Here is a 25,569-nt window from a genome sequence, read left to right as displayed (position 1 = left end):
TTGGGGCTAGCCTGGGACGGAAAAGCCCACCCCGGGAATGTGAAATTTTTTAAAATCAGGAAATGCTCAGGAGGGCAGAGCTATTGGCCGGAATTCTCCAACCTCGCCCGAGGCTGGGATTCTCCAGTCCCGCTGCAGTAAATGGAGTTTTGGCTGAGCGCCGAATTCTCCGTCCATGCTGGCAGCGGTGGTGGGGCGTGAACTGCCGGAGAATTCCGGCACATTGTTTTAGGTTGAGGATATTTCATCAGGACTGGAAGAAGTTAAAGATGAACAGTTTTTGAGTATGCACAAAGCAAGAAAATCCATGACAGGATGGAAGTCAAGTGTGGTCAGATGTCCTTGGGGAAAGAAGAGAGGATGTTTGCCAAGCCTTCAATCTGGAGACTGCTAATTGGATCCTGGCTTTGACAGGATGTATAGATGGTTAATGGAAGGCTGTACTATCATTGCACTTTCTGTGGGGTTTTTTATGGGAGCAAACTAGAGAGAAACAACAGGAGAAAATGAAACAGCAGAGGGCGATATTCCCATATTTGGATAGAAGGAACCTTTGCAAATGAACTTTAGATCTTGTTGGATAGAGAACATTTGTGAAACATTAGATATGGACAAATTATTAGACTGTGTATTTTACTTAAGAAAACTACTTTCGTAATATTTAGTCACAATCACATCATGTGGAGTTGCATGGTTTACTTTTCCGAGCACACAGACACACACAATTGTGCCATTTAATACCGTGCGCCCCCTGCCCCCACTCCCCCCATAAATATATCTTCCTTATTACTTCAAAGATCATGCATTCAAATCCTGGTTGGAATTCGCCGGTTCCGCATGTCCCGCTGCTGCTGCCAGCGAGAACGGAGAATTTGGCGCTCAGCAAATCTCCGCTCATTGCAGCGGGACTGGAGAATCGCAGCCGCGGGCGAGGTCGGAGAATCCCGACCCTTGTTTTTCCAAACTGCAATGGGGCAGGGGTAATTTTCCAACCTGGGCATAGTTGTGGCAGTGAATCCAGTGAATTTCCGAAATAAACAGTGAGCATCCTGGGACGGAATTCTCTATTCACGCCTCAATCGCTTGAGCATTCTCTGCTGCAGAGGAATGCTATGACATTTATCCCAGTGCGGTTTCTTTTTAGCGGGGAGGTGGGGTGTTACTACGTTTTGGGCAGGATTATCATGGTACGATTGGGATGTGAACGGGAGCGAGTGGATAGGCCCAGTGTTTACTACCATTGGCCGACATACCAGTTCCCCGTAACTATCCAAGACTCCCTGCCATATTCCAAGAGTAAGAAGTCTCACAACACCAGGTTAAAGTCCAACAGGTTTATTTGGTAGCAAATGCCATTAGCTTTCGGAGCGCTGCTCCTTCGTCAGATGGAGTGGAAAAAGCAGATATCCATTTGCTACCAAATAAACCTGTTGGACTTTAACCTGGTGTTGTTAAAACTCTAACTGTGTTCACCCCAGTCCAACGCCGGCATCTCCACATCATATTCCAAGAGAACAGTTCAGGTATGGACCAGCTTCCTCCCACACGTGGACCCTCTGCAGTGACTCAAACACAGGCAGGGAATGGACACAACCTCCCAGCAGCAAACTGGGTGGGATGGGAGAGAGTGGAGGGGGGAGGGCTCTGGAGATCTTATTAAAAGTGCACCGCCCCCCTCCCCCTCCCCACTTCCCCCCGAACAAATATCATAAAATAGCCACATCTGCAGCCGCAGTCCATCCTGTGTAGGACCTCCTCCTCCTGCACAAAGGCGTTCTGACAGCTGCTGCCATTTTTACTTCCCTAACTTACCTGAGAGGATCCATCGGGTGTCTCTCTCTCTCTCTCTCCTTTCATTGCGTTGGCAGGTTGTAGCCCCTTCAGTGCTGGAGGGCTTCCTATTGGCCTTCCAGCTTTCGGAGGCTGCCCCTCGTCTTTAATTGGATGGCACGCATGCCCTCTTTCTATTCACTGGCCAATCCTACAAAAATCAGGCCGGGTGATAAATTCCTGACATGACGCTGGGTCGTTTGACCCTGGTGTTGGGGGTTCCTGATCGCAAGTGAAAATTCCAGCCCTCCGAATGTCTAAAATGTGTTTATACCTCAAGCCTCTTTGCATCCCATCTTGCAGCATATAGAATCATAGAATCCTACAGTGCAGAAGGAGGCCATTCAGCCCATTGGGTGAGCACCGACCATAGTCCCACCTAGGCCCTATCCCCGTAACCCCATGCACTCACCCTAGCTAGTCCCCCGACACAAAGGGGCAATTTAGCATGGCCAATCCACCTAACCCGCACATCTTTGGAAGGAAACCGGAGCACCCGGAGGAAACCCACACAGACATGGGGAAAACGTGCAAACTCCACACCCAAACCGGGAATCGAACCCGGGTCCCTGGTGCTGTGAGGCAGCAGTGCTAACCGTTGTGCCACCGTGCCGCCCATATGATTCAAACGGAAGCATTGAAACCTCAAATTGCCTCTTTCCACTGGCCATAGCTCCTCATCATAGACATTGGAGTTGGGTCACACCTTCAGTAATTGGAGACCAATGTTCCATGGTATTTTATTTCCACTTATTGACCCTTGGTTTTTTGTCTCTGTGGCATGTTTGCCTGTCCCACGGGGTACATGGTTTGTGGTGATGGAGCGTTGAGCCACCATGTTTCAGCCATCTTGGGCATGGGGACAAGTGTGATGAGCCAACAGCCCTTTTATCCACCAATTAATTTTCTATGTTCATAAAAGCCTCCTACTTCATTTCAAAGGCTTACCGGGACTAATGTTTAATGTTTCTTCCAGAAATTATTTAGCCCTTTGAGTATGTCCCGTGCCATCCATTGAAATCATGGCTGACCTGTGACCTCTCTCCTTTGCCCCCATGATTTAATATCTCCGGCTAATTAAAATCTATCAATCGCAGGTTTGAAATTAGGATCGACTTTTGGGGAGCCTCATGGTATTATCGCTAGACTATCAATCCAGAAACTCAGCTAATGTTCTGGGGAACCGGGTACGAATCCCATCACGGCAGAGGGTGGAATTTGAATTCAATAAAAAATCTATTTGAAATTATGAATCTATTGATGACCATGAAACCACTGTCGATTGTCGGAAAAACCCATCTGGTTCACTAATGTCATTTAGGGAAGGAAATCTGCCATCCTTACCTGGTCTGGCCTACATGTAACTCCAGAGCAATGTGGTTGATTCTCAACCACCCACGGCATGATGGCATAGTGGTTAGCGTTGCTGCCTCACAGTGCTAGGGACCTGGTTCAAGGCCTTGGGAGACTGCCTGTGTGGAGTTTGCACGTTCTACCCGTGTCTGTGTGGGTTTCCTCCAGATGCTCCAGTTTCCTCCCACAGTCCAAAGATGTGCTGGTTAAGTTGATTGAATCATTGAATCATAGAATCCCTACAATGCATAAGGAGGCCATTTGGTCCATCGAGTCTGCACCGACAACAATCCCACCCAGGCTCTATCCCCGTAACCCCACATTATACCCTGCTAATCCCTCTAACCTATGTATCCCGGGACACTAAGGGGCAATTTAGTCATAGCCAATGCACCTAACCCGCACATCTTTGACGATGATAAATTGCCCCTTAGTGTCAAGGAGATGAACAGGGCAAAATATGTGGGGTTACAGGGATAGGGGGTCTGGTATGCGATTGCTGTAGGTGCAAGCTCAATGGTTCGAATGGCCTCCTTCTGCACTGTAGGGATTCTATGATTCTATACCCTCCAAGGGCAACTCAGGATGGGCAATAAATGCTGGCCAGCCAGCGGTACCCATGTCCCACGAATGAACAAAAATTAAAATGCAGATCTACCATCAGTTGCCGTTTTTGGAAGAGAATTCAAAATTCTTATTACATTTTTGTGTGTGGAAATATTTTTCAGCTTTGTTCTTGAAAAGTCTGCCTCTCGTATTTAAACGATCCCTTCCTAGTTCCAGACTCCCCAACCGGCAGAAATAGTTTTTCTCCATCTGCTCCCCCCTCCACACCATGAAAATGTTGATTAAATGGCCCCTTAATCTTCTCAATTCTCAAGAATGCAATCTTAGTTTGTGTGGCTGTTCCTCATGATTGAACCAGTGGTGGGGGAGCCGGTGGCGGGGATGGGGGGGGGGGGGGGGGGAAGGTATTATTCGCCTGAATCCAGGCTGCACTTCCTCCAAGGCCAATATGACCTTCCTGGAACTGCTTAAATCGCTGTGGCAGGAGTGGGTCTGGTCTCAGTCAAGTCTGTGTAGCTGTAGCCTCCCTGCACCAATTCCTTGCACCCTGCCCTGATCTGGTTCTCTCCATAGAAACAACAGCATTCCATTGGTGTTTGTTGATTATTTTTGGTACCTGGTGATGCCATTTTACCCAATGTATGTAAATGGGCCTCCACATCTCTTTGGGCCTCCACAGTTTCTGGGTGGCACGGTGGTTAGCACTGCTGCCTCACAGCGCTAGGGACCTGGGTTTGATTCCCGGCTTTGTTCACTGTCTGTATGGAGTTTGCACGTTGTCTGTGTGGGTTTCCTCTGGGTGCTCCAGTTTCCTCCCACAGTCTGAAAGATGTGTTGGTTAAATGCTTGGCCATACTAAATCTTCCTTCAGTATACCCAAACAGGCGCTGAAGTGTGGTAACTAGGGGATTTTCACAGTAACTTCATTGCAGTGTTAATGTAAGCCTAGTTGTGACTAATAAATAATAAAAAATGATCTGATCTATCCTTATCTGGATCCAAAGTGAATTGCATCATGTTTCCCTCTATCGAATTTCATTTGCCACAGTTTTGCCCATTCACTATTAACATCTCTGAAATTTATTCCATTCTGGTGTCAACTTGTTTAACTTGGACATGTGGCCGTCCAGCTGTCCATCTAAGTCTAATGAATATGGGAAATAGTTAAGGCTACAACACAGATCCCTGGCTGTGGGGGTCACATTCTGCCAATTTATCTACCTGACCATTATCTTTATTCTCCGTCTCCTGCCACTCAGCCACAACCAAGTCAATGGTTTGCCTTCAATTACATGACCTTCAATTTCAGTAACAGGGCGGAATTTTTCATTGAGTACTTTCTTGTCAAATTACTCCTTCCAAAGTGTATCACCTCACACTTTCCATTCCATCTGCCACTTATCTGCCTAGATGACCATCCCGTCTATATATTCTTGTAGCTCAAGATACTCCGCTTCGCTGTTAACCACCCATCCAATCTTTGTGTCATCCACAAACTTACTAATCCTACCCCCCACATAGTCATCAATGTCATTTATATAAATGATGAATAATAGGGGGCCCAACACGGATCCCTGTGGTACGCCACTGGACACTGGCTTCCAGTCACTAAAGCAGCCTTCTGTCATCACCCTCTGTCTCCGACAACTGAGCCAATTTTGAATCCACTTGATCAAATCACCTGTATCCCATGTGAATTGACCTTCTTTACAAATCTCCCATGTGGGTCCTTGTCAGAGGCTTTGCTGAAATCCATATAAACTACATCGGCTGCACTACCCTCGTCGATACACCTGGTCACCTCCTCAATCAAATTTGTTAGGCATGACCTCCCTCTGATGAAGCCATGCTGACTATCCCTGAACCAGCTTTGCCTCTCCAATTGGAGATAGACGGTCTCCTTCCAGATCCCTCCAACATACACCATTGGCAGCTGGTAAGAGGGACAGAGATTCCTGGTCAGCCATGTGATGGAAAGAATGCTGGAGCCCCTAGTATCACCATCCATAGGCCCAAACCACAACATACCTGCAAAAGTGAATGTTACCATTGAAACTGTCACTCCCTGAGTGAACTGGAACCTACCAACTTAAATTAATGCCTGGATTCCCTGAACAAGAAGCAACAGCTTCCCAACATTTAACCCTTTTTAATCCCTCGTAATTTTGGAAAACTTATCGGGTCGCATTCCGCCTTCTCTTTTCTAGCGGATAAAGCCCCAGGTTAATTAATCCTTCCCGTTAAGTTATAATGGGCGGAATTTTTCCTTGCACGTCCGCCCGAGGTTCATACAATTCCGCCCGAGGCCAATGGAGAATGCCGTTCTCCGAGCCTCGCCCGGCCCCCGGTAGTGGGACGGGCGTGCCGGTAAAACTCTGGCCAATGTCTCAGTTCTTATTTCATGCTGGTGAGTGTTTTATTTTGCTCTTTCACCAGTGCCCCTCGGACGGGAGTTTACAGCCTCGCTTATCCCGAAACCGTAACATGCCCGCCGAGGTTAACGGACCGTTTCATTGTTCCCGCCCCTCCGCCCCCCACTTGCCGGCTCTGATTCCCGTGGCGGGCGGGGCTGTAAAATTCGGGCCATACATAACTGTGAAAGTCAGGGGCCTGAGCGTTGTCGGACTGCCCACAAACTTAAATCATTTCTGTGTGTTTTTAATGGACTGGTTAAAAGTTGCAGCAGACGAAGGAGGAACTAAGTGGTTGCGGTTGACTTCTTTGCTGCAGGTGTGTAGGGAGTTCCAACGTGGAAACTGTACCCGGGGCGAGAACGACTGTCGCTTCGCTCACCCAGCGGATATCGCGATGGTGGACACCAACGACAACACGGTCACCGTGTGCATGGATTACATCAAGGGCCGCTGCTCCCGGGAAAAGTGCAAGTACTTCCACCCCCCCGCCCACCTGCAGGCCAAGATAAAGGCTGCGCAGCACCAAGTGAATCAGGCCGCGGCTGCCCAGGCTGCTGCCACTGCAGCCGCCATGGTGAGTGGCAAGCACGATTCTAACCGAGTACAAGCGGCCGGCAGGGGATCTGAAGGAACCATTAATGATTTTTGGGGGCAGTGTTTGTGCTCTCCCATGGTTCAGTGCAGTGAGAAATAAACAAGTCAGGGGCAATATGATTTGCAATTGTTTTGTGTGCTTCAAAACGATCGTTTTGTCAGGAAGTGAAAGAATCGGTTAAGGCAGTAATATTAATGAGCGACGACTAATAACTGCTTTTAACTTGGTCACCACTGCCTCAGGCTAGATCTGTGTATTTCCCCTCACTGTGTTACCACTTGCGCAAACTGCACGGTGGCACAGTGGTTAGCACTGCTGCCTCACAGCGCCAGGGACCCGGGTTTGATTCCCGGCCTTGGGTCACTGTCTGTGTGGAGTTTGCACATTCTCCCCGTGTCTGTGTGGGTTTCCTCCGGGTGCTCCGATTTCCTCCCACAGTCTGAAAGAAGTCCCGGTTAGGTGCATTGACCATGCTAAATTCTCCCTCAGTGTACCCGAACAGGCGCCAGAGTTTGGTGACTAGGGGATTTTCACAGTAACTTCATTGCAGTGTTAATGTAAACCTACTTGTGACTAATAAATTAACTTTAATTTTGAGCCTGCTTGTGACACTAATAAATTAAAAACTTTAAAAAAACAGACATAAATGTAAAATGTATACGAGCCCGCAGTAAGATCATGCTGTGTGATACCTATAAATGTATGTAACATGATTAATGTGAAGGGCGACACGGTGGCACAGTGGGTTAGCACTGCTGCCTCACAGCGCCAGGGACCCAGGTTCGATTCCTGGTCTTGGGTCACTGTCTGTGCGGAGTCTGCACGTTCTCCCCGTGTCTGCGTGGGTTTCCTCCGGGTGCTCCGGTTTCCTCCCACACTCCAAAGATGTGCGGGTTAAGTGGATTGGCCATGCTAAATTGACCCTTAGTGTCAGGGGGATTAGCAGGGTAAATACATGAGGTTACGGGGATAGGGCCCGGGTGGGATTATTGTCAGTGCAGGCTCGATGGGCCGAATGGCCTCCTTCTGCACTGTTGGGATTCTATGATTCTAAGTGGAGAGTTGGTGCTGTGGTCAAGCGCCTAGAAATGCCCAGACCAGAAGAGACAAAGGACCCAGGTGGCAGACCCTGCCATGTTTTTAAAGGGACATTGTTCTTGTAATTAACTATATTTGTGTAAAAGTCCTTAACCTCACAGTAACTACTCAGTAGTGCCTTTATTGTGCATGCCTAGTCTTGTTATTTGTTGTATATGGCATTCCGATGATTTGTTTTTTTTATTTGTTTTTTTCCTCACCCCCCCCCACAATGCACTGCTGCCCCCATGATGCACCTCTGCTTGCTGTTTATGTTAATGCGCTTGAACCCCATTGGCCCATTGCCATCATGTGCTCGCTGCCTGCTAATTAAGACTCAGTCGGCTGTCAAATCACTGAAGCGACCCCTCGAGGCAACCTTTGACCTGGTACTATGACCTTTCACCTTTTAGCTTGGCATGTAGCTTTAATAGGGTTACAAGTTGTAGCTTTAAAAGTTTATTTAAGGGGGAAAAGAGGAAATAAAAATCAATACTAGTACATTATTTTCTGTTGTAAATAATAAAGGGCGGTGATAAATTGACTGTGGCACCATCTTGCTTTTTTTTTTGAACGATCCAAAGAGAACTAAACTATTGACGAGAAACACTTTACATTCTTTCAAAATTTGGAAATGGCCCTAAAAAAAACGGCGGGCAATTTGGGATTAAATTGTGCGGAGAGTTGCAAGCAACCCTAGTGTTAACTGAAGTACCACACTCAGTTCATCACCTGTGGATTGCCCCTCAACATAACATTGAGGGACGTTAAATTTATGTTTTCACGATAATTCTGTACTTATCTGGTTGGCATGGCTTTTTTTTTTCCGTTTAAAGTCGTAACATGTTAAACGTTTGTTACTCAAGTGTTCAGGGACCTGCATGAGTTGCATGTCAAGTTTCTTTTTTGGGGGGGGAGTAAAGTTTGTGGGTTTATCATTTTATTTTGTAGATATTCTTTTTTTTTTAATTAAACGCTTTTAAAGATTGTAGTTAACATTGCTTTTAATGTTGATCGTCATGGAGCTAGCAGTGCAGCGTTCTGCTTTTGTATATTAAGCCTCTTTTATTGTAGGTGTTGTGCGATACACGTAGTAACGTATGTTTAAATTTTCCTGTTTATTTTTTAAAATAGTCTCTGGAGTAATGCTTGCTGTACATATTGTTTCTGCTTATTTGTTTATACCGCCTTGTCAGAGGTGGTGTTCTTGTTGCTTGCTTGCTAGATGGTTAGAATTGTGTAAGTGGCCATCTTGTGTTTGCACTCTATACTGATTGTGTGTTGTTTTCTTTCTTTTGTTTTGTTTTCTCTTCCTATTTTTATTTATTTGTTTTTTTTTTACTCGATTTCTTTTACTTCGTCTCTCGTTTCCAGGGCCTTCCTCCCGGCGTCCTCCCTCCCTTACCAAAGAGACCTGCACTAGAAAAAGCCAACGGTGCCACGACTGTCTTCAATGCTGGTGTTTTCCAATATCAACAGGCGCTTGCAAACATGCAACTACATCAACAAACCGCCTTCATCCCACCAGGTAAGGCAAGGAAGGCCCATGTCAGCCCCAAACCGGGGGCCACTGAGGCAAAATGAGTGATGTTTTGTGAGAGAGAGAAAAAGACACACTAACAATAGCAATCCTGTAATTCCACTCGCAATAATTTGATTTCCTGGTTATCTTCCTTCTTATTCCTTGTTTTGATGGTTAATCACAAGATTGAAAAATATAAAGCTTTTGTTTCCTAACTTCACGTGACTTAAGGAAATAGGAGAGAGTCTTGGTGCAGAGACTTCCTATCTGATCCACACATTTACCTCATCTCTGTGGTTCGTCTACAAAGTGGCATTGTGGTATCAGAGGTGATTTTTTTTCAAATCAGTTATGGGTTGTGGGCGGCACTGGCTGGGCCAGCATTTATTGCCCATTCCCAGTTGCCCTTAGAAGGTGATGGCGAGCTGCCTTCTTGAGCCGCCGCATCTCTGGGATGTGTAAGATCAAAGTCATGCTACCAGAATGTAGGGGAATCAACCGGAGCAGCTGAGAAGAAGGGGCTGTGTGTCCAGCTGAAGTCAAACTTGGTTTCAGAAATCTCCTGCTCTTGGTTTCCATGGGTAGGGGAGGAGTGAGGGAAAAGTGGTCTCCTGGTCATTGGGTGGCAGGGTGGCACAGTGGTTAGCACTGCTGCTTGACAGGGACGTGGGTTCGATTCCGGCCCCGGGCCACTGTCTGTGTGGAGTTTGCACATTCTCCCCGTGTCTGCGTGGGTTTCCTCCGGGTGCTCCGCTCTCCTCCCACAGTCCAAAGATGTGCAGGTTAGGTGGTTTGGCCATGCTAAATTGCTCCATAGTGTCCCAAGATGTGTAGGTTAGGGGGATTAGCAGGGTAAATACATAGGGTTATGGGGAGAGGGCCTGGATAAGATGCTCTGTTGGAGAGTCGGTGCAGACTCGATGGGCCAAATAGCCTCTTTCTGTACTGTAGGGATTCTATGAGTAATTTCAGTGGATCATCCATGAGGAATTCCAGAGAATTCCTCTGGATCCTCCGCCACAGCAGTGGAAAACCAGAGGAAATGGAAATATTTAAATAGGATGAACTGACTCAGGGATGATGTGGAGATGCCGGCGTTGGACTGGGATGGACACAGTAAAAAGTCTCACAAAACACGAGGTTAAAGTCCAACAGGTTTATTTGGAATCACGAGCTTTAGGAGCGCTGCCCCTTCATCAGGTGAGTGAAGCAGTGCTCCGAAAGCTCGTGATTCCAAATAAACCTGTTGGACTTTAACCTGGTGTTGTGAGACTTCTTACTGACTTGGATGCAAGAGGTTCCACGCTCTTCAAATGAGTATCACCAGGGGTGATTTTAACTTAACTCGGTGGGTGTGAAAACCAATGGCATTGGATGGAACGTTGGGTTTACACCAGCCTGTTGGCATCAACTTCGAGTGAAGTCGGGCAGTTGTACCAACATTACACCCGATCCTATCAGTTTCACAATGAGTGGGTTAAGTTAGTGTTGCTCCCTAAATGCAGGTGATAGCTCCAATAATGCCAGGACAAGGTAGCCCAGCAATGATAGAACGTCTCCAGCGAGCCCTCACGCCAATGGTGAAGTACAGGTGCCATGATTTAAAGTTGGGTCTGCCTGTACCCGGGGTCGGGGCACTGAGTGCAGGTGCCCTCATTGTCCACTCTCCCTGGATTCTAAATTCACCCACTGAAATAGTGTGGCATGACCCCCACCCCCTCCCTCTTCACTCTCTTAGTAAAGTCTATTTATTAGTCACAAGTAAGGCTTTCATTAACACTGCAATGAAGCTACTGTGAAGTCCCCCGAGTCGCCACAGTCCGGCGCCTGTTCAGGTAAATGCACCTAATCAGCACGTCTTTCAGACTGTGGGAGGAAACCGGAGCACACAGAGGAAACCCACGCAGACACGGGGAGAACGTGCAAATTCCACGCACACAGTGACCCAAGGTGGGAATCGAACCTGGGTCCCTGGCGCTGTGAGGCAGCAGCGCTAACCACTGTGCCACCGTGCTGCCCCATCTTCCCATCATCTGTGATATAATGTTGGCCTTCATGGAGTCAGTACAGCTGATTTTCACAAAGCTGAGATAGTATATAATTGAATATCGGGGCAAAAGTGAAACTTGGTCATGGAAAGAAAGACTTTGAGGGTAATTTAGATTTCAGGTAATGGTGAAAAATTGATGCCAGCAGATCTACTGCATGTTGTACACTTCTCACATTGTTGTCAAAATGCAGGAGAGCTTTAAAATGGGAGACTGAATCGATAGCCCCCAATTTGCACTGTGACCCAAAAGTTCAAATTAACTCCCTGTGGAGGGAGTCCCATTGAGATATGTAACCTTGGAGACAGGACAGTCAGAAGAATATTTACTGATACTTACTGGGCAATAGGAAAAGAGGGTACATGTCAGAATTGTGAAAGGCAAGTCTAGGGACTGATGTCACGAGGCAATGGCCGAGTGGTATTATCGCTGGACTAGGGCAAAAGAGTAACAAGGGAGAGAGTAGGGCCTCTTATGGATCAACAAGGTCATCTATGTGCAGATCCACAAGAGATGGGTGCGATCCTAAATGAATATTTTTCATCAATATTTACTGTTGAGAAAAGCATGGATGTTAGGGAACTTGGGGAAATAAATAATGATGTCTTGAGAAGTGTACATATACAGAGAAGGAGGTGCTGGAAGTCTTAAAGCACATCAAGGTAGATAAATCCCTGGGACCTGATGAAGTGTATCCCAGGACATTGTGGGAGGCTGGGGAGGAAATTGTGGGTCCCCCAACCAAGACATTTGAATCATCGATAGTCACGGGTGAGGTGCCTGAAGGGGCGGCACGGTAGCACAGTGGTTAGCACTGCTGCTTCACAGCTCCAGGGTCCCAGGTTCGATTCCCGGCTCGGGTCACTGTCTGTGTGGAGTTTGCACATTCTCCTCGTGTCTGCGTGGGTTTCCTCCGGGTGCTCCGGTTTCCTCCCACAGTCCAAAGATGTGCGGGTTAGGTTGATTGGCCAGGTTAAAAAAAAAAAATTGCCCCTTAGAGTCCTGAGATGCGTAGGTTAGAGGGATTAGCAGGTAAATATGTGGGGGTGGGGCCTGGGTAGGATTGTGGTCGGTGCAGACTCGATGGGCCGAATGGCCTCCTTCTGCACTGTAGGGTTTCTATGATTTCTTTCTATGATTGGAGAGTGGCAAATGTTGGGCTTTGTTTAAAAAGGGCTGCAGAGAAAAGCCTGGGAACGACAGGTCAGTGAGCCTCACATCTGTGGTGGGTAAATTGTTGGAAGGTATTTTGAGAGACAGGATCTACAGGCATTTAGAGATGCAAGGACTGATTAGGGACAGTCAGCATGGCTTTGTGAGTGAAAAATCATGTCTCACAAATTTGATTGAGTTTTTTGAAGGGGTAACCAAGAAGGTAGATGAGGGCAGTGCAGTTGATGTTGTCTACATGGACTTTAGTAGGGCCTTTGACAAGGTACCGCATGGTAGGTTGTTGCATAAGGTTAAATCCCTTGGGATCCAGGATGAGGTATCTAAATGGATACAAAATTGGCTTCTTGACAGAAACCAGAGGGTGGTTGTAGAGAGTTGTTTTTCAAACTGGAGGCCTGTGACCAGCGATGTGCCTCAGGGATCAGTGCTGGGTCCACTGTTATTTGTCATTTATATTAATGATTTGGATGAGAATATTGGAGGCATGGTTAGTAAGTTTGCAGATGACACTAAGATTGGTGGCATAGTGGACAGTGAAGAAAGTTATCTCCAACTGCAACGGGATCTTGATCAATTGGGCCAATGGGCTGACGAATGGCAGGTGGAGTTTAATTTAGACAAATGCAAGGTGATGCATTTTGATAGATTGAACCAGGACAGGACTGACTCAGTTAATGGTTGGGCGTTGGGAAGAGTTACAGAACAAAGAGATCCAGGGGTACATGTTCATAGCTCCTTGAAAGTGGAGTCACAGGTGGACAGAGTGGTGAAGAAGGCATTCGGGATGCTTGGTTTCATCGGTCAGAACATTGAATACAGGAGTTGGGATGTCTTGTTGAAGTTGTACAAGACACTGGTAAGACCACACTTGGGATACTGTGTGCAATTCTGGTCACCCTATTATAGAAAGGATATTATTAAACTAGAAAGAGTGCAGAAAAGATTTACTAGGATGCTACTGGGACTTGATGGATTGAGTTATAAGGAGAGGCTGGAAAGACTGGGACTTTTTTCTCTGGAGCGTAGGAGGCTGAGGGGTGATCTTATAGAGGTCTATAAAATAATGAGGGGCATAGATGAGCTAGATAGTCAATATATTTTCCCAAAGGTAGGGGAGTCTAAAACTAGAGGGCATAGATTTAAAGTGAGAGGGGAGAGATACAAAAGTGTCCAGAGGGGCAATTATTTCACACAGAGGGTGATGAGTGTCTGGAGCAAGCTGCCAGAGGTAGTAGTAGAGGCTGGTACAATTTTGTCTTTTAAAAAACATTTAGATAGTTACATCGGTATGATGGGTTTAGAGGGATATGGGCCAAATGCGGGCAATTGGGATTAGCTTAGGGGTTTTAATATAAAGGGCGGCATGGACAAGTTGGGCCGAAGGGCCTGTTTCCATGCTGTAAACCTCTATGATTCCATGACTCTCTCCTTCTCTCCCCGAAATTTCAAATCATGACAACTGACGACTTGAGATAAGGTACTGAAGGGATGTCAATGGCCGTGACTTATTCTGATTCAGCAGCTTCCGGAGATGAGGAGAGAAACTCCATGCGGCACGGTGGTTAGCACTGCTGCCTCACAGTGCCAGGGACCCGGGTTCAATTCTGACTCTCTGGGTCACTGTTTGTGTGGAGTTTGCACATTCTTCCCATGACTGCGTGGGTTTCCTCCGGGTGCTCCGGTTTCCTCCCACCGTCCAAAGATGTGCGGGTTAGGTGGACTGGCCATGCCAAATTGACCCTTCGTGTCAGGGGGATTAGTAGGGTAAATATGTGAGGTTACGGGAATAGGGACTCTGTGGGATTGTGGTCAGTGGATGGGCCGAATGGCCTCCTTCTCCATTATAGGGTTTCTATGAAGAGCAGGGTTAAAGGACACAAGGTGAAGTGGGATGTTGGTTTGCAAGCCGGGTTGCAATCTAATGTGGATCAATCTAGCTCCATCTGCTGGCTGTAAGAATGAGTGCGAGGCACTTGGTGAGTGCAGTACAAATGATGCACTATTGAAACTCTGCATTGGAGTTACGCAGTGTGGACTGGAGGCCATGGATATCTTTATTGAATACCTTTACACCCAGATCGAGAGGGGACACGCATGCAGGTTTATTTCTACCAGATTAAAACTTTTGTCAAAGGAGCTGACATAGATACAAATACTGACACAAAGCCAATTCACCCCCAATAGCCGGTCTCTATGTTTAAATCTATCTGCACCCTCCCCCGCCTAACCTCAGAGAAGCTTGAGTCCTCCTCTTAAAACCTGCAATCCTTCAGATCCATCTGGGAGGTAGGTTCGCTGTTTGATCTCTCCGCTGACAGGCAATGAGGGTGGGGTGTGGAATTACCTGACCTCCCCACGGTATGTTCCTCCCGGTTGGTGGGAATGGGTGCGCCATTAGCCAGCAGCGGAATCGTCTGGTCCTGCCGCTGCCAATGGGATTTCCCACTGACTCTATCCCGCTCTGCCCGGGAAACCCACGGTGAGGGTGTGCCGTTGGCAGGAGCAGAAGGTTCCACCGGCGTGAAGAGCTGGAGAATTCCGGCCTGTGCCCCCGACATTGCAGCACTTCCAGAAATGCTCACCTGGACTAGTTGCTTAAACCCCCGTCGTGGTGTTTGGACCCAACGTCCCCTGATGAATAAATCAAGAACTGTATCCATGGAGCCAAGGCTAATAGCTACTGATTAGGAATGTTTCACCCTGGGAATTGGCATATATTTTCTTTCAGGCACCCAGTAATATCTAACATCCCCGGACTAAGTGAAGCATAGACGCAGCGTATGAATCATAGAATCCCTACAGTGTGGGAGAGGCCTTTCAGCCCATCGAGCCTGCACTGAATCTCTGAAATAGTATCTTACCCAGGTCTTCTCCCCCACCATAACGCCACACATTTCCCATGGCTAATCCATCACCCCACACATTTCCCATGGCTAATCCATCTAACCTGCACATCCTGGGACGCTATGGGGCAATTGAGCATGGCCAATCCATCTAACCTGCACGTCTTTCGGACTGTGGGAGGAATCCAGAGCTCCCGGAGGAAACCCATGCAGTCACTGGGAGAACGTGCAGACCCAAGCTGGGAATCCCTGGCAATGTGAGGCAGCAGTGCTAACCACTGTCCCACCACGCCGCCCTAAGTGGAAGACTAATTGGAGAGAGCAGCGCTGTGGGAATAAAATTCGTAGATCACCCAGTCGAAGAGCATGAGACACCACGCCGGATGTCTTGCTGTAGAACTGTTATACCCATCAGTTTGGGCTGGACTTGAGCCAAAGAATCTCCAGAAAGTCAGACCACTTCCTGGCTGTAACAATAGCCAGAATTTTACTGCCTCGCTCACCCTGGAATCAGGGCGGGCGAGGCTCGCAGAACAGAATTCTCCGTTAACCTCGAGCGGGATTTTACGATCTCACCCTTGTCAGATTAAATGACAAGTCGGATGCACTTCCATAAATAAAGGAAAACGAGTTAAAGTATTGTGCAAATATTTGACTAATTACAGAGGAAATGAGTCAGTCATTCACTGGCCCCAATTATAATTATTGACATGCTGCACCGTTCTCCTATTTCCTTCTGTCGCTGGTTTAATGTTTTGTATCTTTATTCAAAGTATTTATGAAGCGTTTGCTGTTGGTCTCTATACATCCTTCTCCCTAAACAACAAAGTGACGAACCTTCACCATTTCCTTTTACTCGCTACTGAAAAAAATAGAGGAATCCTTGGCAACAACTGTGATGAACATTTCGAGGGCGATTGATTACAAAAAAAAGGTGTCAGATTGGAGGTTGTCGGAAATACTGTTGCCCTCACAGGGACCCACAGCATTCAGCCACAAATGTTTGCGAGTTAGTGCAACTGAGCTGATAATATTATCACTGCTGCTTTATGTTCCATTCGCTTCACATTTCGCTCAAGGCTCTTATGTGTGCTGGTAGGAACAGTGCCCTTCCGTTTGCTATTCTCCACTTATTGCAAATCATTTGAATGTAATGCAATTGTATTTTTAAGGACTGGGCTGTTACAGCCCTAATACATTCCCCAAAAACTCTTATCAAATTGAGTGCACTTCCGAATAATCGCTACCAATTTCGCTGTGGTAACCTTTTCACTGCCGCTATTTTGTCAGCATGATTTTGGATTCAAAGGGAGGGACCACTATCAGTGCCTAGAGTCATAGAGGTTTACAGCATGGAAACAGGCCCTTTGGCCCAACTTGTCCATGCCGCCCTTTTTTTTAACCACTAAGCTAGTCCCAATTGTCCACGTGTGGCCCATATCCCTCTATACCCATCTTACCCATGTAACTGTCTAAATGTTTTTTAAAAGACAAAATTGTACCCGCCTCTACTACTGCCTCTGGCAGCTCGTTGCAGACACTCACCCCCTCTGAGTGAAAAAATTGTCACTTTGGACCCTTTTGTATCTCTCCCCTCTCACCTTAAATCTATGCCCTCTAGTTTTAGACTCCCCTACCTTTGGGAAAAGATGTTGACTATCTAGCTAATCTATGCCCCTCATTATTTTATAGACCTCTATAAGATCACTCCTAAACCTCCTACGCCCCAGGGAAAATAGTCCCAGTCTATCCAGCCTCTCCTTATAACTTAACTGCTTTTTGAGTGTTGCTAGGATGAACTGGGGCTTAAAGGTGTAAATTACAAAGGCATTCCGCAGAAACCTAGTTGATATCTCCTTGAGTTTAGAAATTTGATGAGTGTTTGAGATATTTTAAATGATAAAAGGGTTGGATAGGGTGGGCAGAAAGGATCCATAATATGGGCATATTTTAAAATCAGAGCTAGGATCATGGAATCCCTGCAGTATAGAAGGAAGCCATTCATAGAACATAGAACATTACAGCGCAGTACAGGCCCTTCGGCCCTCGATGTTGCGCCGACCAGTGGAACCAATCTAAAGCCCCTCTAATCTACACCATTCCAATACCATCCATATGTTTATCCAATAAGCATTTGAATGCTCTTAATTTTGATGAGTCCACTACTGCTGCAGGCAGGGCATTCCACGCCCTTGCTACTCTCTGGGTAAAGAACCTACCTCTAACATCTGTCCTATATCTCTCACCCCTCAATTTAAAGCTATGTCCCCTCGTGCTAGCCATCACCATCCGAGGAAAAAGGCTCTCACTATCCACCCTATCTAATCCTCTGATCATCTTGTATGCCTCTATTAAGTCACCTCTTAACCTTCTTCTCTCTAACGAAAACAACCTCAAGCCCCTCAGCCTTTCCTCATACGATTTTCCCACCATACCAGGCAACATCCTGGTAAATCTCCTCTGCACCCTTTCCAACACTTCCACATCTTTCCTATAGTACGGCAATACTCCAAGTGCGGCCGCACCAGAGTTTTGTACAGTTGCAGCATGACCTCCTGGCTCCGAAACTCAATCCCTCTACCAATAAAAGCTAACACACCGTACGCCTTCAGCCCATCAAGTCTGCACCAACCACAGTCCCACCCAGGTCCTATCCCCGTAACCTCGTGTATTTACCCTGCTAATCCCCCTGACACTAGGGTCAATTTTACATGGCCAATCCACCTAGCACGCACATCTTTGGACCATGGGAGGAAACCGGAGCAGCCGGAGGAAATCCACGCAGACACGGGGATAACACGCAGACTCCACACAGATAGTGACCTGTGGCTGGAATTGAACCCGAGTCCCTGGTGTTGTGAGGCAGAAGTGATAATCACTGTGCCACCCTGCCGCCCACATGTTTAGAGATGGAATTGGGAAGCATTTTGATTCACACGAAAAGCAGTAGAAATCAGGGATTCTCTCCTCTGAAAGGCTGGTGTCAATTGTAACCTGCAGGAGACCTGGGGAAAGGAGATCTTTCGGGTTGTCATGTTAGGCCTCACCTTTTTCTTGCTCTTGCGCTCCTCCTAGTGGTTGGCTGATTATATGGCAACTGGCCTGGGCACTCACCCTCTCAAGTGTGGCATCAGAAGGGACAAAAGTGAAAAAGAGCAGAAGGCAAATTTGTTGTAACGTGTAGAGATCTTTGACTTTCATCATGTTACAAAGTACAAGTCTGTTCTCAAGGAAAATCAATGCTGCGTTCATTTCTGAAAAACGTTCTGAAACGCTGCGTTTCCCATTCTAGGAGATGCAGCAGACAATTTTCACACAGCAAGGTCCCGCCTTGAGATTAATCACCAGGTAACCTGTTTAATTGAGGTTGCTAGAGGGATGAATATTGGCCTGGGCACTAGGAGAAGGGCAAAGCACCCCGCTCTTTTTCCAATAGCCAAATGGGGGTTTTCTTTGTCCACTGAAGAGGTTCCATGACTCATAAGAGGATTCAGTGGGGTTGATGCAGTCGCTTCCTCAGTACTGCCCTGGGTCTCTCGGGGCGGAATTTTCCCGTCCCGCCCGCCACGGGAATCGTAGCAGGTGGGACATGGACCGTGCAAAGGCCTGTTGACCTCGGTCGGGAATTTTCCGGTCTCGGGGGGAGGCAAGCACGGCTGGAGAATCGAATCCCACCCCTCGGAGTGGATGATGTGCTCAACCACTGGAGTGGGGCTCAAACGTTTCCGTCTCTGGCACGGGCTGACTCACAACGGGCGAGGGGATAGGGCTGGGGGGAGGAAGCCTCATTTATGGAACAGGTTCCGTGAATGGCAGTGAAAAGGGAACCGGCATCCATCTTGAAAAAACCAAGTTAGTTACCAGCACACATGTTTACATATGTGTTCCTCACAAAGCACACTGATTTCTTGTAGATTAGACTATTGTGTGATTTTATTGTGCTGACACAGCACAAGCCTCTGTTTCCCTCAATAACAAGTTTTTTCCTCTTTGTTACAATGATTTCTAATTACACATGTGATGGGTTGTTTTAATTCTTTTCCCCTTTCAAATCCACCTTCCTGTTGCAATGCATGATGGGCAGGCTCAATATTGTGCATGACACCCGCTACAAGTGTTGGTAGGTGCCAGCTTTGTTTTTCGATTATCTGTACCTGTAGAATTTTTATCCACAGCACCTTCAAACTCCACTGCTGGGATCGACTCATTGCTGTGCGAAGGCTGTTGTAAAGTGACACAGCACAGAAGCATAGACACAGGAGTAGGCCATTCGGCCCCTCGAGCCTGCTCTGCCATTCAGTATGATCATGGCTGATCATCAAATTCAATATCCTGATGCCACCTCTGCCCCCCCCCCCCACACCCCCCCCACCCCCCCCACGCCCCCCCCACCCCCCCCCCCCCCACACCCCCCTGCCCATATCCTTTGATCCCTTTAGCCCCAAGAGATATATCTACACGAGGCGAGTATTCAGCCCATCTTCCTTGTGCTGATTCTTGAGGGAGTTATCCGATTAGTCCCACTCTGACTCCCCTCACTCGTTCCCCGCGGGGCGGCACGGTGGCACAGTGGTTAGCACTGCTGCCTCACAGCGCCAGGGATGTGGATTTGATTCCCGGCTTGGGTCACTGTCTGTGTGGAGTCTACACGTTCTCCCCATGTCTGCGTGGGTTTCCTCCCACAGTCTGAAAGATGTACTGGTTAGGTGCATTGACCCGAACAGGTGACAGAGTGTGGTGATGAGGGGGATTTCACAGTCACTTCATTGCAGTGTTAATGTAAGCCTTACTTGTGACTAATAAATAAACTTATCTTTACTTTACATAGCCCATTACCCTTGCAAAAACGTATCCAACCCCCTTCTTGAAAGTTAGAATCCCTACAGTGCAGAAGGAGGCCACTCAGTCCATCGAGCCTGCACCGACAACGATCCCACCCAGGCCCTATCCCTGTAACCCCATATATTTACCCTCGCTCGTCCCCCTGACACTAAAGAGCAATTTAGCATGGCCAATCCACCTAACCCGCACATCTTTGGACTGTGGGAGGAAGCCCACGCAGACACGGGGAGAATGTGCAAACTCCACAAGACAGGGACCCAAGCCGGGAATTGAACCCAGGTCCCTGGCGCTGTGAGGTAGCAGTGTTAACCACTGTGCCACCCTACTAACATTACTACTAAATCTACTGCTGCTGTCCTTTTGGACTTTGCGTTTTGGATCAAAGCCGCTCTCTGTGTTTGTAAAACATGGGATGGGATTCCACCCATCTCCCGCCCACGTGTTTTGCAGAACCCGTGGCCAGTGAGGGTGGGGTGGGAGCTGCCGTCGGCAGGACCGGAAGATAATCCCACTGGCGGGAAAGGCTGGAAATCTTGCCCATTATTCCTCATGTCACCTCTGACTCAGATTGCTGTTCATTACAGGGCACAAACTTCCCCCAGGGTGAAATACTGCCACCAAAAGCCTCTTTAGTCATTTGATTGGAGAATGGTAAAAGGTCTCTGTTGGATGGATGGGCAAGCATTACCCAAATGGCCTTTCTCAAATGTATCTATCGTGAGATTAATTAGACACCCGCTCCAATAGTTAGACTTTTAGCAATGAATGTTTTCCATTCTGTTAGGCATGCTACAAAACCAAAGTGGGTGGATGGAGTTAGGATACAGGGTAGCCATGATCTAACTGGATAGCCATGATGTGAGATGCCGGTGTTGGACTGGGGTGGGCACAGTAAGAGGTCCCACAACACCAGGTTAAAGTCCAACATGTTTATTTGGGATCACGAGCTTTCGGAGTGCAGCTCCTTCATCGGGTGAGTCACCAGCACCTGATGAAGGAGCAGAGCTCCAAAAGTTTGTGATTCCGAATAAACCTGTTGGACTTTAACCTGGTGTTGTGAGACTTCTACTTGGATGGCAAGCAGGTCGGAGTGGATGAGTGCTCTCCCCCAGTTCCTATGTTCTTTGATTGAGTTGATGATTTCAGCTAGCTACCCCAGTCCTTTTATTGGTTTGAGTTGTTCCTCGCTGTGGGATTGAACCATCAGATTTGGTTTAATCCATGGAAAAGGATGTGTTTACTGATGGTAATGGCCTTAGCACGACTTAGTGATTTTCCCATTCCTAATGACACTTGAGGCAGACAAAGCCCCACCCCATCATTCCAAACCAAGCATGGCTGACCAGGAGACTTTCCCACTCTTACTGCCTGCCATAGGAAGGATTTCCAGGTTGGTACCCAATCTGTTTGGCCACATTATGAATGCACTCTCTTTGGCCATCTAACCTGGAGTGGGATTTGAACCCACAGCTTCGGACACAGAGGCAGGAAACACTACTCACTCTGCCGCAAGACCACACTGTCAAGGTAATAGGAAAGAGTACTATAATTGTCTAAAGCATCCCAGGGTTAAAGAGTAACAAAAGTAACGTCCCTCGTCACAACTCTCATTCAGAAATGCAATGTCATAGAATCTTCCAGGACAGGAGGAGGCTACTTGGCCCATCTCTGTGCTACCCAATTAGTTTATTTCCCTGCTCTTCCCATGTCTCCTTTTCAAGCATTTATCAAATTCCTTTTTGAAAGTTACTGTTGAATCTGCTTCCAGCATCCTCTCAGGCAGTGTATTCCAGAGCACATTCTCCTCCTCCCCGCTTTGGACTGACTCACTTTCCTTTGCAGTCCGTCTTTGGACAGCCTCAGTTAAACATGAGAAACATTTTTTTTTTGGACATGCCTCAATTCCAGGATCTGCCCGAAATATTTTAGACTCCATTTTGGATTTGCAAGTTTGACTTGTGGAAGGGAAAGATTTTGTGCGATGACTTTGGCTTTCCCTGAGGCCTGTTCGAAATGTCTTTACCATCGGCTTAAAAAGACCTTCCAGTTTACGATGAAATTTCTGTCGCACACATGGGCAGCAGCACGGAACCTTCCCTCGAATGGTGGCGTTGTTGTATAGGATTCCTTTGCCCTCTCCACTACCACCTCCCATCAATTCCATCCCCCCTCCACTCCCCCCCCCCCCCCCCCCCCCGCCCAACATACTCCGCTCCCAGACAAAGACATCCTTTCATCTGATCATTCATAGAAACTAGAAGCAGGAGTAGGCCATTCGGCCCTTCGAGCCTGCTCCACTATCATCTTGATCATGGCTGATCATCGAATTCAATACCCTGGTCCCCCACCCCCCCTCCTCTCATATCCCTCGATCCCTTTAGCCCCAAGAGCTATATCTAATTTCTTCTTGAAATCAGACAACATTTTGGCCTCAACTACATGAGTTCCACACATTCACCACCCTCTGGGTGAAGAAATTTCTCCTCACCTCAGTTCTAAAATGTTTACCCCTTATCCTCAAACTATGACCCCTAGTTCTGGACTCGCCCACCATTCTTTGTGAATCTACCCTGTCTAACCCTGTTAGAATTTTATAAGTTTCTATGAAAGCCCCTCTCACTCTTCTAAACTCCAGTGAATATAATCCTAACTGACTTAATCTCTCCTCCTCATATGAAAGACCTGCTGCCCCAGGAATCAGCCTGGTAAACCTTCGCTGTACTCCCTCTATAGCAAGGACATCCTTCCTCAGATAAGGACACCAAAACTGCACACAATACTCCAGGTGTGGCCTTGCCTACGCCCTAAACAATTGCAGCAAAACATCCCTATCCCTATACTCAAATCCTCTTTGAAATTGTGGAATATTCTGAAATGAATTGCTGAAATTGGCCATTGGATTGAAGTCACTGGTTGAGCAGCCAATTCTGTTCAATTCACGACGCAGTGGACTTTGAAGGGACTGTGCTTCTCACTGCTGAGGTCCATTTGGAATTATTAAAGCTCTTGTTGCATAATTTAGCTTCTTTTTAATTATCCTCTTAATGATTATGAAGCAGTGAAGTATTTAGAAATGTCGCTTTGCAATATGGGGTAACTATGGATTTCTTTTAATGACTGTTGTGGCTTAATTAAGAGTTTGATAGAATATTTAGATTAAAGCATGACTCTGAAGTGCTTTGATATTACATAATGTAACCCTAATTGATATTTCTTTTAAAGAGGCGTGTAATATTATTTTTCGTGAACTTGTTGCATTGATTTATCGAATTGTGTTTGTTCTTAATGAGCATTTTTCCCTTTTCTCTGTTTTCTTTTTTTTAATGTTCATTTTGTTTGCATTCCTTTTGTTTTCCCCCTTTCCCTCCCATTGCTCCACCTCCTCCCCTCCTTTTCCCAACACTCCCCCTTTTCTCTTCCCCCCTGCTTTGTCCCACCTCTTTATTTTCACCGTCTGCTTCACCCTCTCCTACACCGCGCACACACACGTCACGGGCTGATGATGACATCCGCTGTCCGTTGCCACGCTACCTCGTTGATGTGTGTCGCCATCAAAATCAATCCCACCTCCTCCCTCTCTCTTTTTGCCATCCCCCCCCTCAACACCCCCACCGCCTCCCCCCATTCTGCTGCCTACGTCTTCGTCATCGCTCTCTGCGATTTCCCTCCAAAAATAAGTACCCATGATGCACGGTGCTAATCCTGCAGCCGTATCTGCGGCAACGACATCTGCCACAAGTGTTCCCTTTGCAGCTACTGCCACCGCCAACCAGGTTTGCTCTTTTACACACTCGGTTCTTCTTGTGTCTGTAACAATGCTGCTGTGGCTACAAACAATTGTGAAAATTAAAGTTCCATAATTGTCAAAAAAAAAACTCTGTCAAGCAATGGAAAATGATTATTAGCCAAACAAGGCCTTCAGTAAGGCCCGTGCTTACACACTCAGGATAAGTGACTAAACCTAAAACCTTGTTCTATAAACACTGCATTCCAGGCTAGGACACAGATGAGTTACCATGACAATTACCAAAGAGCAAGATATGGGGACATATTATGCTAATGAAGGATTGGCAGGAGACAGTTTTCTATTGGATAAGAAAGGGCAAAAGGTGATGCTAAGATTGGTGGATATGTATGCAAGTGAAGACACGGTGGCACAGTACCTGGCACTGCTGCCTCACACCGCCAGGGACCCGGTTCGATTCCCGGCTTGGGTCACTGTCTGTGTGGAGTTTGCACATTCTCCCCGTGTCTGCGTGGGTTTCCTCCGGGTGCTCCGGTTTCCTCCCACAGTCCAAAAATGTGCAGTTTGTGTGGATTGACCATGCTAAGTTGCCCCTTAATGTCAGGGGGATTAGCTAGTGTAAATGGATGGGGTTATACGGATAGGGTCTGGGTGGGATTGTGCTCGGTGCGGACTCAATGGGCCAAGTGGCCTCCATCTGCACTGTAGGATTCTATTCTATGCTTCTAAGGATTAGAAAGTTGCTCATTTCCCTTTGGCTGTAATTAACTGGAACTATTTGGCATTTTCTGTATGAATCAGCAGAACACCCTGCGATGCTGGGCACTGCGTTGTGTTCTCACTCGAGCACAAACTTGAGTACTCTGGGTTTAGGTGTTGTTTATACCCAAGTCGACTGCAGTTTGTGTTGTTAGTGCCCAAAGCTGACGATACTGCAAACAACGCCGTTAAAGTTAGCATTTGAGAAAAGCTTCGCTGCTGCTTTGGTCCTGTTGCTCTCGGACTGCAGTGGAAGCGCAAGATTAAAATGTCCAGCCCATTTTTTGCGATGGAGGGGAAAGGACCGAGTAGAAGTCTTCCCTCAGCTTTCTGGTGTAACTTCAGTAAATTAAATTTGTTGCCCTGCAGCAGATGCCCCAAGGGCATTGCACTCAATTCGGGTAGCTTTGCGCTTTGGGTAATAGCTGAGGTGGATGATATTGGATCATCTGCCGGTTATACAACCCAGCCATAAACTGTCAATGATTAAAATGACACCCCACATGTCATATAATAAGCAAACTCTGCTGCAATAGGGAGATGTTGGGCAGCATTAGAGGAAGGACTAGCATCATATTCGGGTCACAGTGCAGATCATAGAATCCCTGCAGTACAGAAGGAGGCCATTCGGCCCATGACGTCTGCACCAGCCCACCCAGCCCCTATCCCCATAGCCCCATGTATTTACCCTGCTGGCCCCCCTGACACTAAGTGGCAATTTAGCTTGGCCAATCAACCTGACCCGCACATCTTTGGACTGTGGGAGGAAACCGGAGCTCCCAGAGGAAACCCATGCAGACA

General features: G+C 47.2%; 1 protein-coding gene across 41 annotated transcripts in view; it reads left to right on the top strand.

The window, feature by feature from the left end:
• The window catches only part of LOC144486874 (muscleblind-like protein 1), a 337,261-nt gene that overhangs the window by 306,215 nt on the left and 5,477 nt on the right, over positions 1 to 25,569 (top strand). For 15 of the 41 annotated variants that reach the window (XM_078205042.1, XM_078204940.1, XM_078205028.1 and 12 more), the window contains 5 exons: positions 6,481 to 6,738; positions 8,172 to 8,225; positions 9,211 to 9,364; positions 19,507 to 19,542; positions 23,943 to 24,037. In XM_078205042.1, the coding sequence (XP_078061168.1) occupies positions 6,481 to 6,738; positions 8,172 to 8,225; positions 9,211 to 9,364; positions 19,507 to 19,542; positions 23,943 to 24,037 (597 nt within the window). The remainder of the gene's footprint in view (positions 1 to 6,480; positions 6,739 to 8,171; positions 8,226 to 9,210; positions 9,365 to 19,506; positions 19,543 to 23,942; positions 24,038 to 25,569) is intronic. The other 26 variants (XM_078205077.1, XM_078205065.1, XM_078205121.1 and 23 more) reach the window with 5 other exon arrangements.

Source organism: Mustelus asterias, chromosome 3 (genome assembly GCF_964213995.1).
Source record: "Mustelus asterias chromosome 3, sMusAst1.hap1.1, whole genome shotgun sequence".
In the NCBI taxonomy this organism is placed as follows: Eukaryota; Metazoa; Chordata; class Chondrichthyes; order Carcharhiniformes; family Triakidae; genus Mustelus; species Mustelus asterias.
The sequence above is the reverse complement of the archived record's forward strand: the minus strand, read 5'-3'. Positions and strand labels throughout refer to the sequence as shown.